The sequence below is a fragment of the Myxocyprinus asiaticus genome, chromosome 3 (genome assembly GCF_019703515.2).
Source record: "Myxocyprinus asiaticus isolate MX2 ecotype Aquarium Trade chromosome 3, UBuf_Myxa_2, whole genome shotgun sequence".
Classification (NCBI taxonomy): domain Eukaryota; kingdom Metazoa; phylum Chordata; class Actinopteri; order Cypriniformes; family Catostomidae; genus Myxocyprinus; species Myxocyprinus asiaticus.
This window is the reverse complement of record NC_059346.1, coordinates 13723144-13743446: the sequence shown is the minus strand read 5'-3', so window position 1 is coordinate 13743446 and position 20303 is coordinate 13723144. Positions and strand designations below refer to the sequence as shown.

Genomic DNA, 20303 nt, shown 5'->3' with positions numbered 1-20303 from the left:
GTATGTAGTAACATGGCTGCAGGGATTTGCTCTCATTCAGACACAAGGCTATCAGTGAGGTCAGGCACTGATGTTGGTCGATGGGGCCTTACTTACAGTTGCTGTTCCAGTTCACCCCAGAAGTGATCAGTGGGGTTCAGGTCTGGGCTTTGTGCAGGCCAGTCAATTTCTTCCACGCCAGACACAGTAAACCATTTCTTTATGGACCTCACTTTGTTCACAGGAGCATTGTCATGCTGGAACAGAAAAGGGCTATCCCCAAACAGTTGCCACAAAATTGGAAGCACACAAAGCCCAAGCCATTAAATAAAGAAACATTAAGATTTTTCTTTACTGGATTTAATGGAGTAACCAAGTTTGTTAATTAGAAGGGGGTGTCCACAAACTTTTGGCCATATAGTGTATAAAATGCCATTCTAAAATTACCTTTAAAAAGACAAGACTTGAGTTGATTTGATTTCTGTCCCTTTTTCTCTCCCCCTTTCTTTTACATCATTCATAAATTTAATATGACAATAAAATAAAATAATAAATATTGTCAGGAGTGATGAAGCATACAGTCACTATTTGGCTTTGTAAGGCAGTGTATTATGTTACTGCTGAACAACAAATACATTTGACCTGTAATATTTTAATTTATAATTTCATAAATTTAAAATGATAAAGGCTCTGAAGAAGGTACCTGTTTGACAGAAATTAATAAATTATTGCCATTGAAAGTTATACTAAAGTTCGGCACTATTTTACATTGAGTGGAAAGTTTTCATTCATATTATACATTTTAAAAACTATCGGCCGATTAATTGGCTATCGGCCTGTTTTCCCACCTTAGTTATCTGAGATCTGCTTGTCAGAGAAGTGGGGGACAGCAACAGTTGCTAAGAAAGGATTGGTCAGAAACGCTTTGGAGGCATGGCTTAGCGAAGAGTCAACTGGGGGCTCGTCCGGGATCTGAATTAAGCTGGATAGTAAAAAGACCCTTCCAAGAGCATTGGATGTAGTGGTTTAGTCTGGTTTCAGTATCAAGGCTTAAATTATTTTAGTCCAGAATACAATCTTCATTATTGCGTTTTCAGAACTTTTACAAGACTTCGCCATGTTAAGTTACAGGGATAGATCCCCTTAAAATACCTGGGGTTAAGTGCCTTGCTCAAGAGTTCACCCCTTGCAGGGTTCAAATCGTCCAACCTGTTGGTTACAAGCCCAGATCTTTTACCACAAAGCAAAAGTAACTAGTCCATTTCGGTTTATGATCCAGTGTACACGTGTAATGTGATAAGAGTCTGCAGCAAAACCTGTTTTTGTACTTTGCTCATAAACAGTACCCTTTCCAATTTGCCATGTGCAGATGGGACCAAAATAATGTTCAAGTAGCCATTGCTTGGAAGAAATGAACTTGCTGAATATTTAGACGAGATTTGCTGCTTGAATAATAGAAAACTGGACAACCCTTGATGATCTGTGGAAATGTAACAAATAAGAGACTCATGATGTCACAGACAGAAGTGAGACATCAATGTGTGTGGTTGGTCATATCATTAGATTGGCATTGGCATTGGCAAGTTTTCCCATTTTACCCTGACTGATGTCTTGCTTGTGAAATCACGTTCCATTTTATTTCATATAGAATGCTCTTCCTACATCCTAAACAACCAATTACCAACCAGGCCTTGCCAGCTGCCACCAATCACATGCAAGCAGGAGGTTGTCATGGCACTCACCCACACAAGGGACGTCTCTTTTTGGAAACTATAGAGAGGATGACAGATGAATATACAATGCCCACAAAAAAGATTTGTCAAATTAAATGTCTTTTTTTTTTTTTTTTACACTAATAATTAATTTTACACTTTAACAATATTAGACACATTTTCTTGCACCAAAAACAATCATGTTTTTTGCCCATACCTTTAATTCTTTTATGTATAAATGACCACTGTTATGATTGGCTAAAATCTCTTTAAATGTGAAATAAGTCCCTTCCAATTTGCAAAATACTGAATAGGCATTAACACCAGGACAATTTTTGAATGATATGTTTTTCTATTAATGGTCAAACTCTTTAAAAAAACAAACAAAAAACAAACAAAAATCATGTTTTTAATTATATATCCAATTTAACTCTAAAACAAAAGTTGACTGTGTTATACATTGATCGGGCTCATCTATTGCCTCTTCGTAGTTACAATCATGCTTGCATTATATTTAGGAATGAGCAGTATATAGAGTCTTTAGGCTTTTTTTAAAGTCTTTAGTTGAAAGTAAGAGAACTAAGAGCTGCTCCACTGGAATTTCACTTTAAAAGACAGTATAAACTTATGTGCTCACTAAACAAATGTAGATTTTACTAAAATGATCATGTTCACAGCATTTAAGCATTTCAGTGCTCTTCAGATATTGCACTGTCATGATCTATGCCCCCTGATTTCTGACCCTGAGTGATTCCATCAAGAGATGGCTGACTGAATCCTCTGCAGGTCAACAGGCCGTTTAGATCAATTCCACCTCATTGACATGGAAAGTGTTCTGCTCTGTGTCCTACAGTCAGAGCGGAGAGATCTCAAATGGGGTGGAAATTAGATTATCGTGGTTGTCGGACACGTGGTCTAGCACGTGGTGTATATGTTCCGACACATTGCACAGTGACGTGTTCTAATTGTTAATTATAATTGCTAATTGTTAATGTTAACATAAACATTTGTCCATTCTTTTCATTGTACAGAATTACAATTTTTGGGACTGGAGCAAAATGGTTGGCTGTGTTGGAGGAGAGAAATCTAAAACCAGGTGGGCCAAAATACCATTAAATTACAGTTCCTCTCTTGTTCGTCATCTTCTCTCTCTCGTTCCTTCTCTCTCCCCCTCACAGTCTACCTATCTAATATTTATTTTGTGCTTTTCCTTTTATAATAGTTCACATTAATTTTCAGCTCTTTTCCATCAGTCTCTGGATACTTCTGACTCATTCACTAAACCGCGTGTGCATGCTTGTGAATATTAAACAATAATGAGAGAAACTGAAAGTGAATTAAAATGCAATTTACAGAGGAAAGTGAAGGTGTTTGTGCATAATGACTGCCAGGGGAGCAATTGCATTACAGGTCTTTTTTTTTATATATATATATATATATATATACAGATATTGGTTACTATGGTTGTGCAGAGAACTCTTTAGATGAGGAGCCAATTTTTGAGCATTTGTGGTTGCACTTGCAGGAATTAAGGCAAAATTAAATCATAATTGACCCTGTTTACTTTCCTTACAAATGGTCTTATGGTGCACAATTTATAGTGCATGTTATTCTAAAGAAAATGCATTAACTTTGTGTGCCTCTAAAATGACTTTTCTGCTTATGTAACCAAGGCCGCATGGGCGGGGCAAAATAATATTAACCAGTAATATCATTTCCCACTTTTTACGATCCAATCAAATCCTTATAGTTAAGTCCTGGGGCTTCATATCTTAAGTCTTAAGTAGGTATGTACCAGTGTATGGGCTGTCGATGTTTATCAGCCAATTAATGACCAAATGTAAACCATTGGCAAATCTATTTTAAGCATGAAAACACCGATACGAAAAACCGATTGTTTATATATAAATAATTATCATCACACTTTAAAACTCAAATGCACAATCCAGAAATAATTATATACACAGAATGTAGAAGGGTTGGCACTACTAAGAACATGTAATATTACATTTTTAATCATTCTTGTTCTCCCGTAAATGCGGAAAAACCATTGTTACAGATGCGACGGTTGTGAAAGCAGCACTTACCTATACATGATGAAGTAAAACCATCCAAACAGCTTTGAAACTAGCAAACTTTGACATTGGAATGGTATCATTAAGGCTACAAGATTGACTGAGTTAAGATTGAAATCGCAATATGGTCTTGCGCAATTACTGAACTTTGAAAGCTTAAAAATACGCTGCATTCAGCGCTTCAGTCAGAATTGTGTGAGCAAGCGGCGCCCTCTAGCGGCGTGTATGCCATCATCCATTATACTAAAATAGAACTTAAAAGGGTGTTTTGTTCCTTTGGTATCTTTCTATTTTCCCGTGATGTGGTTGACATTTCCGTAGAATTTAATAATTTTAATAATATTTTTCACATCAATCATCACACTTTGATATTTAGTTGTTTTTCAATATATTTTTGTATCTTTTTATCTTCTACTTATCTTTCATTATGTCTCTCTTTTAAATTCAGTAGTTTTTTGGCAAAATATGTATTGATCAAAAATGTAATATTTTATGATATCTGTTCATTAGCATGCCTAGTCTTAAGGGAAGATCTGACACGTTCATGGTAGCTAGGATTCTAGACTTAGGACATTTAATTTAAATAATTTTTATTATATATATATATATATATATATATATATATATATATATTTAATATATATATAAAAAGTATGTCACAAGTTAAATGCATTATAAATGGCAATCTTTAAAGATAAAGCTTTTTGTGTTTATTTATTGAGGTATTGCAAGGGTAAGGGGAATTATTTGTGCTTTTGTTTGAGTATGTTTTGCATGTGTGTGGTTTGTGTGTGTTGGGGGTCAGAGAAGTGCTTCCTGGCCTTCTGCTGCTCGCTTTGGCTGCTTGACATTTCAGAGTGACACCTGTTAGCCTGTGGGGTGTGGCACTGGCTCTGATAACCAGGACAAGAGACCCCTCTCTACACGGGACCCCAAGACGGGTGGCCTGGCATGTTGCCTGCATAAATTTCAACACAGTTTAAAGTGCTTCATTATTCTGATCATGGAAACCCATACCCATCTGCCTCCAGAATACAAACCAGTCTGAATAGAGATAATGGATCATGTTTAAATTGATTTGATTTGTTATATTTCCTGTTGTCTTCATAGAATATTTATTTACGAATTGTGATTGCTCTTCTATGTCTTCTGAAGCGCACCATTATTTCCTTTTCAAATCTCGTAATAGTAATCGTTTTTAACGTTCTATTTCTTGTCTGTTCACAGCAAACACACACAACCTGCAGACCCTACACACACTCCTGTCCACTGGATCTCCACTGAAGCCTCAGAGCTATGAGTATGTGTACAGCTGCATTAAGAGCAATGTGCTGCTAGGATCCATATCAGGTGGGCTTTGTGTGCGGGTGTACAGAGCAATTTCCTGTTTGAGTGTATTGAAAATAGGAAGATATCTGTCCATTAGGAATTTCTATCTTTCACTCTTTCTTTCTTTCGCTCTCTTTCTTTTGTTCTTTCTTTCTTTAGCTTTTTCTTTTGGTCTTCCGATTTTTTGCTCTTCCTTTCAATCTTTTGCTCTTTCATTAGCTCTTTTTTTTTTTTTTTTTGCTTTCTTTTGATCTTTCACTGCTCTTTTTGGGCTATTTCATTTGCTTTTTCTGTAGTTTTCTCTTTCTTTTGTTAGCATTTGCTTTCTTTTGTTTACCCTTTTTCTGTCTTTTTTTCCCTTTTTTTCTGTGTTTTGCTCTGTCTTTGGTTTGCTCATTCTTTTACTCTTTCAATCTCTTGTTCAATTGTTCTTTCGTTCATTCACTTTATTCTTTCTTTCACTCTGTCTTTCACTCCTCACTTTTTCTCTTTTCTCTTCTCTTTCTTTTGCTCTTTCTTTTTTGTCTTACTCCTCACTTTTTCTCTCTTCTCTCTTTCTATTGCGCTTCCCTTCTTTCTTTGCTCTTCCCTTCTTTTGCTCTTCTTTCTTTTCCTCTTCCTTTCATTTTTTTCGCTTTCTTTTGATCTTTGGTTTTATCACTGCTCTTGTTCGGATCATTCGTTTGCTCTCTTTTGTTTGCTTTTTCTTTCATTTTTTCTTTCTTTTTTCTTTCATTTGTTTACTGTTTCCTTTGCTTTTTTATTCTTTAGTTTGTTTGCTTATTCTGTCGTTTTTTGTTTTGTTTTTGTTCTGTTTTTGATCTGTCTTTGGTTTATTCCTTCTCTCTTTCTTCTCTTCTCTCTCTTGCTCTCTCTATTCTGATCAACCCTTTCTTTAATTTCTCTCTTGTCCTCCGATCATCAATACCCCAGCTCTTCTTGACAGCGCTGTATATGTTCTGTATGTGTGTAAGTCGCATTGTGATCTCATGCCTGCAGGGCCCTGCAGAAACAAATTAGCATCAGCCTTAACAGCTGTGGTGGACTGCTGATTTTGTGTGCGCGTGTGTGTGTTTGTGACTGGGGTCTCGCAGCATGTCTTTCTCACACACCACCTGTGCCCAGTCTCTCCCTGTGGTTTCACCAGATAAGCTTTGCTCTCATGGTAGGTCGGCGGCAGCCTGCTACATTCATGTTATTCAGATTGGGCCTTTCGTAGCAATTTGTTATTTAACTTATTACGTGGAGTTCTCTTCTCCTCCATGGATCATTAGAGACAAGAAAGTTGTAGCTACACTATTTTTAAGGTTTTGCTCATCAGCCGAACAGAGGGGATCTGGGCTCAACTCTTGGACCTAAACTCTTTGCAGAAATTAACCATGGTAACCATAGTTTACGCTGAAATTGGGATAGTAACTGTAGTTATTGTTGATATGATAAAACTGTGGTCACTTGTTATTAGACATCACTGTCATCGCAATGACAGTTTAATACAATGATTTGCATATTTTTTATATCTGAAAATATATCTCATATTTAAATTATTATTATATTATATGTTCATTTGCTTTCACTATCTAGATATGATTCTTAATATAATCCAGTTATCTTAAATGACTGACAGAGAGATTTTGCATAAGTCTGCCTCGAAAGCAGTTTGATATGCCATTTAGATCACATTTGATGTCTGACACGTCTGCAGAGCAAATGTGCCTCAAAACTTTCAGAAAAGCCTTTGATGGACATTTCTCGACTCCAGAGGTTTTTGAAATGTCAAGCTACCTAAATATGTCTACTGAAAACAGCTGCACTGATACATGATCGAGTCCTGAGCTCAGATAGCATTTTGGCCCTCTGAAATACAGAGAAATAATTTGCTTTGTCCAGGATCAGTGCGATGCCCCCCCCTCCACTCAGACAAGTGACCTCTGCCAACCCGAAGCAGATTTGACCTTGACCCCAATGTCAAGTAGAGCATATGTGACAGGGCTTGTTTCCCACTGTTCCTGTTATTGTGCTAGCCAGACTCCTGAGCTCAAAGGGGCAGCTGGCAGGAAACTTTAACACTTTCAGCCACCCAGTATTACCTGAATCCAATAGACCCCCCAGAATCACCTGCCATCTGTCATGCACACACACACACACACACACACACACACACATGCGCATAAAAACACCAGCCAGTCTATTTCTCTCTTGTTTTCTCCATACTTTTTCTTTCTTTATTGTAACTTAGCAATGATTACTTTCTTCAATTACTGAGTTCTATTTTTATTTACACCCACCTCTGATCTGTCTACTTCTCTCCCAGTTTTTCTCCTCAAAACTTCATTATTTTCAAATAGATCTTGCTTTCTTTTTTGGGTGGCAGTATCAAATATCTATCTCGCTTCTTCTCGTCATATCTCTCTCTCTCTCTCTCTTTTTGGTGGAATCCAAATGGCTGAGGATATGAGCTGTTTGCACATGTTGTAGATTCAGTCTTTGTAATGGGTGACTAAATGTATAGTTACTGCAACTGCAGTCCTTTCTTATCACTACTGCGTTTGATTAGTGGTTTTCTTTGGGATTAATGGTACTTTTTGCCTCTTTGGGTATGATGCAGCTACTGTAAATTACTAATTAGAACTTCCTATCACTTTTTTGCAGCATGATTAAATACATTCCCCTCTCACTAAGTTTGACGAAAGGTCCTGAAACTACCTTTGCTTTGCAAAAGGTTTGTTTGATACGCACTAAGGATACGCAGCAGGCTATTTTCAGTGTAGAGAAGTAACTTGTAGGCTAGTTTCATTCCTGAAGAAAGACCTGAATGTGTTGGACCAAATTAATCTTTGGGCACTTTTGTTCAGCTTGTTCCTCTTTGCTATTATTGTGTCTGATAAACAAATCGATAAGAAAGTGGGGCAGTAAAGGAACAGTTATCCATATAAATAAAGGCAGGAGAAAAAAACTACCTGCAAATTATCCCAGCATGTTTATATTTTAATTAACTAAAACATCCCATCCGTAAACTATATTTCTGGACCTTTTTGATCTGGTCTGAAGATGCTATCTGTCCCTGAAATGCCATTTCTACATTGTGAAATATGACCGGTCTGAATCTGTCTTTGAATTTGTCCTCAAAGCTGAGATTCTCTTTCCATTTAACATTTTGACCATCTTTGAAACTGTATCTGAACATCTTTAATGTTTCCCCAGGTGGCACAGACATCATTTCATGCTTCATGGGACAGAACATGACGGTGCCCATTTACAGAGGAGAAATTCAGGCGCGGAATCTGGGCATGGCCGTGGAATCCTGGAGCTGTGAAGGTAAAAAGTGGCTCATGTTTATCTCTGATTTTATGGTTTGGAGGTTTGATGGTTTTAATAAAACAGAAAGTTTTGATGAGCCATGTTGGAAACTGTTGCAAATTTGGTGATATTCGCACACCTGTCTAATCTGTTGAATAGATACTGTACAGTCGGCAAGGAGGCCCCATCAATTCATGGTGGAAAACAGGGAGAAATATCTGCTAGATTTGGCCGAAAAGCTGTGTAGTTCTTTGCACTTTAAACAAAGCCAAAATCACAGAACCGAAGTTTTATGTCCTGCCAATCAAAAAAAAAAAAAAAAAAAAGAAGCCAAAAGAAAACTGCTGTTACTGCAGACAATTAATTGAGAAGATTCCTGTCAAAAAAAAAAATATTTAAAAGATGAATAAATATCACAAATCATGCTAAATTATTGAAGTATAGCAGATTTCAGAGCATCCTCCTATAAGCCTGATGGGGATCCTAACAGAAGCTGTGAATAAACTGCACTGCTTCATATGTATTTCTTGTTTAGCAACAACAACAACAACAAAAAATTCAGCCTATTTGGATATTTCTCTTCATTTTCCTCATAGGAATGAATGGCTTATTATGGTCACCAGGATTTGTTTTCCCCCACACTAAACCATGCCCCAATGTATGATGCGTTATTGACTGTAAATATTCTGATATAATGCACCAAGTTGCTTGGTAATTGTAAACAGCCTAAAGTAAGGGGCCATTCACACAAAAGCGTTCCTGTGTTCAAAAACAGTTAGATGCAGCTCAACTGAATGGAACTGAATGCAGGGATCATGAGATGCATCTTTAAAACTTTAACTTTTTTAGCATCCAAAAAATAAACGACTTTAAAAGCCGGCAGGTAATTTTACCACCATTTAAGAGGTTTTACCTACTCTGCATTGTGTCTAACACCCCATACTAGTAAAATCACTGGAACACATCCTCTCCTGGCTTTTAGCTTTAATAGTTCACCCAAAAATGAAAATTCTCTCATAATTTCCTCATGCCATTCCAGACGTGTGTGACTGTTTTTCTGCTGAACACAAACAAAGATTTTTAGAAGAATATTTTTAGCTCTGTGGGTCCACACAATGAAAGTAAATGGTGGTCAGAACTTTGAAGGTGCAAAAAGCACATAAAGGCAGCATAAAAGTAATCCATACTTTGGATTACCAGACTCCAGTGGTTAAATCCATGTCTTCAGAAGTGATATGCTAGGTGTGGGTGAGAAACAGATCAGTATTACAGTCCTTTTTTTACGATCAAGACCCACTTTCAAATTTTTCTTTTGTTTTTGGCAATTCGCATTCTTTGTGCATATCGCCACCTAATGGGCAGTGAGGAGAATTTATAGTGGAAAAAGGGCTTAAATATTGATCTGTTTCTCACCCACACCTATCATATCACTTCTGAAGATATGGATTTAACCACTGGGTTACATTTATGCTGCCTTTATGTGCTTTTTGGAGCTTCAAACTTTTGGTACCTATTCACTTGCATTGTGAGTGCCTACAGAGCTGAGATATTCTTCTAAAAATCTTTGTTTGTGTTCAGCAGAAGAAAGAGTCATACACATCTGGAATGGCATGAGGATGAGTATTTTTTATTTTTGGGTGAACTACCCTTTAATAACTCTGTTGTGTTTGTGTTTTAGGTAAGCCTGTGTGGGGGCAAAGTGGGGAGCTGGTTTGTCTGAAGCCTATCCCATGCCAGCCCACTCATTTCTGGAATGACGAGAATAGCAGCAAATACCACAAAGCCTACTTTTCCACCTTCCCAGGTAACCCCCATCGTTCAGATTTAAAGAGGCCCTGTTATGATTTTGGGGATTTTACCTTTCCTTTAGTGCGTAATATAGCTGTTTGTGCATGTAAAAGGTCTGCAAAGTTACAAAGTACAAAGTCCACGCAAAAGGGAGTTACTCTCTCCCACAGACAACATTGCTCAAGAACTAAAAGAAACATCTTGCTTGTAGTCCAGCCATTTCTTCCATAAAGTATCTACGTCACTATGTAACACATTTGCATAATGCCCGCCTAAGGGCTACTTTGACCTGCCCTCAAACAAATGTCATTATAGCCGAGGCCAGGCTGAGTTGGGTTAGTGTTTACGCCATGTCAAGAAGACGCTGTTTTCTTCACTGCGAAAGCAAAACCTCTTTGTTTGGACTTCCAAAGGCAGACGAATTGAAGAATCAGTGGTTGAAATTTATTTTTACCACTATTCTTCAGCAGTACAACCACAACCAATGCCGGATTTTCAAGTCGGTTACTACTGAAAGATGGTGCAGTTCCCACTTTGTTGGGATAATCTGGCGCTTCAGGATCGCAACCTGTAAGTAGGCTTGATTATTTGTGGATTAATCTGCTACAGAGAGTTCAGATGCAGAGTTTTGTGTTTTAGCTACGGTGTACACACAGTGCACAGCTGTAGGCTTCTGCTAACCTTCAGGCTAATGTTATTGTGTTGAAATAGTTTTGCTAATCAGCTGCGGGCCAACTTTTACCTACAATTGTGTAGATTTATGCAGATTGTTTGTCGTTCTTACTATCATAAATAGTGATCAAGTGTGGAGATGGATTTATTTTTACAAACGGTCATTTTACGTCTGCAATCCACGGTAGTGCTCTTCTAACTTGCTATGCAATGTTATTGTTTTGGTAAGGGTTTACTATTCAGCTGTGGGCCTGCTTTTACCTAAAACTGTGTAACAAAATTGTCAATCTCAAGAGTCTTATATAATTACAAGCTGTAATGTTACGGCCGCTATCCACGGTAGTCCACGGCTAACTTGCTCGCTAACTCTCTAATACACCCGGTAATGTCCAACCGGGAGTAAGCCTCTGTTCTCCGTTCATATCTCAGGTGAAAAAAGTTCGGCTACACCCATTCCAGCAAAAGATGACTAACTTAGATGCACTACGTGTCTTTTACTTGAAGCTTTGTTAGGTTCACAATAATCAACAATGTACTTGTAAGAAAGCTACTAAATTAAAACTTACCACTGTGAAACATCCTGCTCAAGTCATGCTTGGGAAGGTGGTTCGGGTCGATCAGCTTGTTCTTCCAAACTTCCATTATTTCTTTCATTATCGGACTCGGGCTAGAGCTGGAATGGCAAAAACTGATGCCACTGTTACCATAGTTATAATAGTGTTTACAGCTGCTCAGGAAGACTCGGAAGCTGAAACTCGGTTATGGTAAGGGGCGTTACATTTCCAACACACGCTCTACGCGGTTGACCAATCACAACAGACTAGGCCAGCTGACCAATCAGAGCAGACTGGGCTTTTCGGAAAGGGGGGCTTTAAAGAGACAGGACCTAAATCAGAGTGTTTAAACCAGAGGATGAAAACAGGTTTAGCAGAAATGTACAGTATGAGAAAAATAATGTGTTTTTTGAACATTAAAGCATGTAAACCTATTTTAGTAGACCCCCAAAATAAAATCATGAACCTATAAATTAGCATAATATGGGCTCTTTAGTACTGTTAAGGAATAGTTAAACCAAAAATGAAAATTCTGTCTTCATTTTCTCTCTCATGTCATTCCAAACCTGTATGACTTTCTTTCCTCCGTGGAACAGAAAGGGAGACATTTAGCAAAACGTCCAAGCTGCTCTGTCCCTAGTCACAATTTACTTTCATTGACATACTTCATCATACAATGAAAGCGAAAGTTGTGACGTGGTCCCTGGAAATGTTTTCTGTCATCCTTCTGATTTAGAAAACAAGCATGCCATTTCAGTTTGTTCAGGAAAGAGACTGCAGTTTTTTCCTCTGTATTGATTAAATTATTTATGAGGGCGAAGAAAAAAAAAAACACCCTGCCAGGTTTTGTTAGCACAAGAAAAAAATCTCCTTGAAGCCTTGTTGCAGACAGTATGGAGATGTAGGGAAAGGCCAATCAGGACAGTTCAGCCTCATTAGCGTTCTCAAGCTGCCAGCAGTTAGACATCTCTGCTTAGGTTCACAATAGCTGCTTCTGTCTATAACTATTTGTTCATGCCTCTCCATTTAATTTGTGTTCATACCTGTTCATTCAGGAGTCTGGGCCCATGGTGATTACTGTAAGATAAACCCAAAGACAGGAGGAGTTGTCATGCTGGGGAGAAGGTAAGCTTCTTTTTATGCCGAATTTTAATTCTCTTAAATGCAGGTTTTCATAATCTTTTCTATTTTCTGTAGAGCTCCTTATAATATTGCCGAGTTGTTGTAGGATGATACTCCTACATTAGTCACACTGTTAGATGTTATACTATACTAAAGCATTGTTGGTTCTGTTTGAATTTTTTTTAGTGATGGAACCTTGAATCCTAATGGTGTTCGATTTGGGAGCTCAGAAATATATAACATTGGTGAGACATTGCACATTGTTTTTCTGCAAAAAAACAAAAAACAAAAAAAACAGCTTAGAATTGTAGCCCACAGTTTGGACCAGCCTGAATATTTAGATAATGGTTTTTAGCTGGATTTAGATGGTAAAGGCTGGTTAAGATGGTTAATGTTGCAGGTCGACCTGCTTGACAAGTGTAATTATGCTGGTTGACCAGGCCAAACAAGCCTGAAATGCACATTATACTTAAACCAGCAATACATTTTGGTAGTTTAAGCTGGTTACCAGCTAAACAAGTAATTGGTCATTTAAAGGGAGAGTTTACCCAAAAATGAAAATTCTGTCATCATTTACTCACTTTCATGCCATCCCAGATGTGTATGACTCCTTTCTTCTGCTGAACACTAACAAACATTTTTAGAAGAATATCTTGGCTGTGTAGGTCCATACAATGCAAGTGAATGGTGACCAGACCTTTCAAGCTCCAAAAATCATAAAGGCAGCGTAAAAGTAATCCATATGACCCAGTGGTTTAATATATACCTTCTGAAGCGATGCAATCACTTTGTGTGGGAAACAGATTCATATTTCAATCCTTTTTTAATATATCGATTTTCCGATGCATTGTGATCTTCATTTGAACAATCTCGATATCAGTTCTTAAATCCCAAGATCGATCTTTTACTCTATGCACAACCCTGTACTACAATGAGAGGAAATCACTTGCATTAGCAACCAGACTTCGGACTAAAATGTATAAATGTAGCAACTGGCTGGTAAATGTTTACATTTTACTCACCAGTAATTGTGTAGTATAGTGGTGGAGTATTCAGCAGCGAGATCCTTTTACTGCATGTTGAGAGTAAAAGTTGTTCTGTGTAATGTGTGTCCAAAGACGAGATCCACGCAACCCTTTTGTCATTGAATAATGTCTCTTTTAATACTCTTCTGTTCTATACAGTCAGTTGTTGATCAAAAACCAAACAAAAATAACCATTTAATTCTAATCATGCATAGCACGGACGAGGTAAAGACATTCCAGTCTCTCTCCTTAATTTGCGTTTACAGACGCTTTTTAGAGAAATGCCGTTTCTTTAAAGAGACAGTACAGGTTTTTAGCACGTGTAAATACCTATAAATTGTACAAATTATGCTATTAAACTAAAACATGTAACAAAAAATTATATATGCAATATAATATCATATTTATTGATTTAATTCATGGATTTGTTTTATTTTTTAAAAGGTAAAATGTGTCAAAAGTGATAAAAAAAAAACCTAATAAAATATAATTAGTAAAATTAATATTTTCATAATGTACCTATTTAGAAGATCCCCTGTATAATTAACAGGATTAGCTGGGAGGGAATTTCTTTCATATGTAAGCAAAAGGGGCATTATAACTGAAATATATCCATAAGAATCAATATCGAATCGAAATCTGAATTGAGAGCTTGTGAATCGGAATCGAATCGAGAAATCTGTATCAATACCCAGCCCTAATAAAGCTTCACCTTCACTTGCAGAACGTGAAAGTGGAGATTTATAGTAAATAAGGACTTAAATATTGATCTGTTTCTCACCCACACCTATCATATCGCTTCTGAAGACATAGATTAAACCACTGGAGTCGAATGGATTACTTTTTATGCTGCCTTTATGTAATTTGTGGAGCTTGAAAGGTCTGCACTTGCATTGCTTTGACATACAAAGCTGAAATATTCTTCTATACATCTTCATTTGTGTCCTGCAGAAGAAAGAAAGTCATACACATCTGGGATGGCATGGGGGTAAGTAAATGATGAGAGAATTTTCATTTTTGGGTGAACTATCCCTTTAAGCTGGTCAACAAAAATGAATATTCTGTCATCATTCATACCCTCCTTAGTGATGTTCCAAACCTAAATGACTTTCTTTCTTCTGTGGAACACAAAAGGAGACGCAAGGCAGAATGTTAGCTTCAGTCACTATTCACTATCATTGTATGGAAAAAAGGTGCAATGATAGTGAACGGTGACTGAGGATAACAGTCTGCCTAACATCTCCTTTTGTGTTCCACAGAAGAAAGAAAGTCATACAGGTTTGGAACGATATGAGGGTGAATGAATGATTACAGAATTTTCATTTTTGGGTGAACTCTCCCTTTAAGTTGGTCACCAGCTAAACAAACCTAGCTGGTCTAGGGTGTTTCTTACAGCAGGGTTATCAAATCCCCTTTAATCATGAAAGATCCGGTTTAGCTTGTACAAACATAAAGTAGCTTTTCAGTTATAAAAGATCCTTGTCATGCTCTCTCTTGTACCAGTGGAAGCCTTTGAGGAAGTATCCGACAGCCTTTGTGTCCCTCAGTATAACAGTGATGGAGAAGAGAGGGTGATTCTGTTTTTGAAGATGGGACCCAATAAGACCTTCAGTAAAGAGCTAGTTGGGAAGATCCGCAGTGCTATCAGATTTGCTCTCTCTGCACGACACGTACCTGCCTTGATACTGGAAACCAAAGACATCCCGGTGAGTACATTTGCGCTTACTTTCGTAGCTTGTCCTTTCTCTCGCTTTCTTTTCTACTACTGTTTGCTTTCTGTCTCGCTTTACTTTTTCGATCTGATTGATTTTACTCCTTGGTATGTCTGCAGTACACTATCAGCGGTAAGAAAGTGGAGGTTGCAGTCAAACAGGTGATTGCAGGTAAAGAGGTGACTCAACGAGGGGCATTCTCAAACCCTGACTCCTTGGACCTCTACAAGAACTTACCTGAGCTCCAGAACTTCTGATCACCTGCATGAGGTACAAAACATCTGAACTCCTGACCCAAGGTCCAGAATTTCTGGGCCCCCTTCGTAGGGTTTAGATTCTGTGGACACTTGTTGGAACTCTGGACCATCTGCAGGAATTATAGAGCTTTCAAACATCTAAGATGAGTTATCTGGCACTTGTTCGAACTCTCAGATCTCTCATACTCAGTTGCTGAACTGGTGGAGCCTGTACATATAATATGTCCTGAATTACTGAAGTGTAACTCAGTCCCTCTTGGGTAGACAACTGAGAATGCCATTTTATGAGATTCCAGAGGTGTTACATCTCAAAGGGACATTTTATCTGCTTCTGTTATTGCATCCACCAAACATTATTCCCAAGCTACGAACCAAACTCACAAACAATATGTTTGAGACTAAATCTGTTTTTTCCCTCTACCATGTCAGTCCCATAATTTACCTCATATATTTTTAATGCATCGTCACATTAACCTTAATGCAGGCTTTATAAAATCTAGGCATTTATCATTTAAGGCTTTAAAATGACACTAATTATGCTCGTCTTCACGAGTCAAATACACTGATAAGTAACTGAATGTTGCTATCTTTGAGGAAGAGGTAATTTTTTATTAAAGCAGATTTTTGAATAAGGAGAGGCATTTGTCCAGGTGAAACACTGACTACTTTGGTGCAAACCAACTATTTGCACAATCAGCTAGCATTGTGAGACACAGTATTTGCCCAGCTGGTACAGTTTCCTGATCTACAAACAGTTGTTGTAATGATGTCCATCTCATTTTTTACTTTTCCCTCAAAAGCTTGATATTCTGCCTAGAAACCAGACTGTATTATAAGATTTTTAACTATATCCCATCCCCATGGTGATTTCACCAGATCTGCTGTAGAAAATATGCTATCCAGAGCACTATTAAGATTTCATTTAAACCAATGTAGCTCACTGGCCACAAAAGGTTTATATATATTTTTTAATGTATTACAAAGAATATACACAGCATGCACAAATGAGAAAACTGCGTTTGTTTGTTGTCTGAAAATCAGCAAGATAATTTCAACAAAATTATATCTTGCTAACCTCATAAGAGGTAATTATTGGACTGTCAAAATCAATATCAATACATATAATGTATTTATTTTTTTGTCGATGTTATATAATGCATTTAATGATGCATTTATACTTGTTTTCCAGCATATCACAGAACCAATTATCCACACTTGCACAGAGACATACTGATGCATGACACTTACAGAAAATAGACAGATTTTGTGAAGTCGGAAGATATGCTGCATCTAGTCACAACAAAAAACAGAAAGTTGGTGGCATTTTAATAATTAAGAAAAATAAATTGTGCAGCTAATGTTATTTCGGCAGTCGTTTACTCCAGATAAGTCCTACAGACTAGTATTAGATGTACATTTCAGTTTTGTAGGGGTCATATTTCTTTTGGGCCAAGTTTATATTGTTTTGGACCATCACCTTGTTTTTGGAATTTTGCACATTTTTTATTTAACATGGGTTTATATGGTTCATGAAATGTAATGTAATATGGGGTTGTTGCATGTTGGGGGGAAAATTTAGCTTATTAATCTGCTTGACCTTAGTGAAACTTCAACTAATAATATATATCTACTGTGTATATATACACTGATCAGCCACAACATTAAAACCACCTGCTTAATATTGTGTAGGTCCCCCTCATGCCCCAAAACAGCGCCAATCCACATCCCAGAATAGCATTCTGAGATGCTATTCTTCTCACCACAATTGTATAGACCGGTTATCTGAGCTACCATACTGAGTAAATTCTAGTGACTGTTGTGCGTGAAAATCCCAGGAGATCAGCGGTTACAGAAATACTCAAACCAGCCCATCTCACACCAACAATCATCCTTGCGATTATCTAATCAGCCAATCATGTGGCAGCAGTGCAGTGCATAAAATCAAGCAGATACGTGTCAGGAGCTTCAGTTAATGTTCACATTAACCATCAGAATTTGGAAAAAATGGGATCTCAGTGATTTGGACTGTGACATGATTGTTGGTGCCAGACGGGCTGGTTTGAGTATTTCTGTAACTGCTGATATCCTGGAATTTTCACAAACAACAGTCTCTAGAATTTACTCAGAATGGTGCCAAAAACAAAAAACATTCAGTGAGCAGCAGTTCTGTGGACGAAAATGCCTTGTTGATGAGAGAGGTCAAAAGAGAATGGCCAGACTGGTTCGAACTGACAAAGTCTACGGTAACTCAGATAACCACTCTGTACAATTGTGGTGAGAAGGATAGCTATTCTGAGATGCTGGTTGGCGCTGTTTTGGCGGCACGAGAGGGACCTATACAATATTAGGCAGGTGGTTTTAATGTTGTATAATATAAGCTAGACATAATGTCATAAATGAACCTCGGGCTATGGTAAAATGGCCCTTTTAAATTACTACTTTTTCAAATTGAAAATCATTTGGTATAGTGGTACAGATGGTAAGCAGTTGTTCAGGCCGCTTGAATTAAATCAGTCCTTATTTTCTGTTCAGACAGGCAGAGACGGGTCTTTTTCGCCTCATGCCAACCCTTGTGCCACCATATGCCCCAGACTTACCAGGTCTGGGACAAAGGACGTTAGCAAAGCTACCAAATCCTTCTTTTTTTTTATAGTCACCCAAAAATTTACGGTATGCTATCACTTTTTTCAGAAACGTTTTCCTCCCCAACAAAACCTCTATTGACGTTGCACTACAAATTATATTTCCATACTCCCAGCAATTTCATGAACATTCCTTGGAGATCTTTTCCATTTGATACATGGAAATACTGGAAATACTTTTTATCTGTAAGGTTTTGTTTGGGTTAATATTGCATTACATTAAATTAAATGTATTTGGTGTACTACTATTAAATGCGAGGTGCTCTCTTCTCAATGGCTAATGTAATATTTCTGCTTTTAAATATAATTGCTGAATGTGAATAATGATTACTAATACAGTTCAAGGTATATTTGTTATAAATATTTTATGCCTATATATCAATGGACGGCTTCAGTTGAGTCCACTAGGAACATATGGTATTTCATGTATAAAGATGCATATTGTACTTAAAATTAAATAACGCTTAAGAACTCGGCATGACATATTGTCTTTATTCTGCATACATGATTTTACAGTTTTGTTTCCACATCAGACAATGCTAATTGCTTTTAGTTGTCGTGTGTTCAGATTATTTAAGGCTGTGTAACTATAAATTGCAAGTGTAATTCCTTGCTAATCATACGTATTACCATGTTGAATTATTAAACAGGAATTGGAACACAATTAAAAAGAATAAGTGTGTAAATTAAAGAGAACATCTTATTATAGTAGATTTGTTATTAGTCATTTGGCTAGAAAATTATTATTAAAACTATTAGAAAAAAAATCTCTACTCTTGGACACTGAATAAAATTTAAGGCGCACTCAGTAATTTTTAGTTTCATTGATCGACACAGCTGTGGTCTTGGAATTTATATAGAGACTTATCGGTGTGAATATACTGTTGCATCACACAAAAGCAAGTTTTTAGTTAGCATTGCAGAAATTCAGCAATAAAAATAAATTTATTCAGCAAAAGTGTCCAATAACAGGGGGTTACTGAGTTAAACGACTCTGAAGTCGTAACATAATCATACACGTTCAAGTGCTTTGTGGTCAGACAAAATAGGAAGCTAAAGGACGATGATGTAATTTTTGTCCAATATATACAGTTTTCTTTTGTAAAAATTTACAATATGCAACAAATGGTTCCAGAAAGGGTATGAAATTAACTTTTTTTACCACCAGCCACAGTGGTGGGTGAATGCCCAATTTTACCAGCCACTTTTTATATATACACCAATCAGCCACAACATTAAAACCACCTACACACCTATTGTGTAGGTCCCCCTTGTGCCATCAACAACAGCACCAACTATTCTTCTCGCAACAATTGTACAGGGCGGTTATCTGAGTTACCATAGACTTTGTCAGTTTCAACCAGTCTGGCCATTCTCTGTTGACCTCTCTCATCAAGTCATTTCCAGGTAGCTCAGCGAGTATTGACACTGACTACCACCCCTGGAGGCGTGAGTTCGAATCCAGGGTGTGCTGAGTGATTCCAGCCAGGTCTCCTAAGCAACCAAATTGGCCCGGTTGCTAGGGAGGGTAGAGTCATATAGGGTAACCTCCTCGTGGTCGCGATTAGTGGTTCTCGCTCTCAATGGGGCGCATGGTAAGTTGTGCGTGGATCGCGGAGAGTACCATGAGCCTCCACATGCAGAGTCTCCGAGGTGTCATGCACAGTGAGCCACGTGATGAGATGCGTGGATTGACGGTCACAGAAGCGGAGGCAACTGAGACTTATCCTCCGCCACCCGGATTGAGGTGAGTAACCGCACCACCACGAGGACCTACTAAGTAGTGGGAATTCCAAATTGGGAGAAAAGGGGATAAAAAAGAAAAAAAAAACATTTCCATCTGCAGAACTGCCGCTCACTGGATGTTTTTTGTTTTTGGCACCATTCTGAGTAATTCTAGAGAGACTGCTGTGCGTGAAAATCTCAGGAGATTAGCAGTTACAGAAATACTGAAACCAGCCCATCTGGCACCAACACAAAATGTATTTTAGAAGATATCCAAACTGTACAAGTTTCCAGATCTGATGGGGGATTTCACCTATAGAAATCTGGCAAACTTACACATGTCAAAATCTAATTCTGACCAGCAAATCGCCATTATTTAAAGTCTGTTATTTATCAAACGTAGAAAATGTTATA

The 20303-nt window shown here is 37.6% G+C and overlaps 1 protein-coding gene across 1 annotated transcript in view; it reads left to right on the top strand.

Moving 5' to 3' along the window:
- Positions 1–18658, top strand: part of LOC127418622 (acetoacetyl-CoA synthetase) — a 54031-nt gene extending 35373 nt beyond the window's left edge. Inside the window, exons 11-18 of the mRNA XM_051659269.1 lie at positions 2723–2787; positions 4994–5116; positions 8297–8410; positions 10071–10196; positions 12462–12531; positions 12715–12773; positions 15057–15259; positions 15385–18658. Coding sequence (XP_051515229.1) covers positions 2723–2787; positions 4994–5116; positions 8297–8410; positions 10071–10196; positions 12462–12531; positions 12715–12773; positions 15057–15259; positions 15385–15522 — 898 coding nt within the window. The 3' untranslated portion in view covers positions 15523–18658. The remainder of the gene's footprint in view (positions 1–2722; positions 2788–4993; positions 5117–8296; positions 8411–10070; positions 10197–12461; positions 12532–12714; positions 12774–15056; positions 15260–15384) is intronic.
- The last annotated feature ends 1645 nt before the right edge of the window (positions 18659–20303 follow it).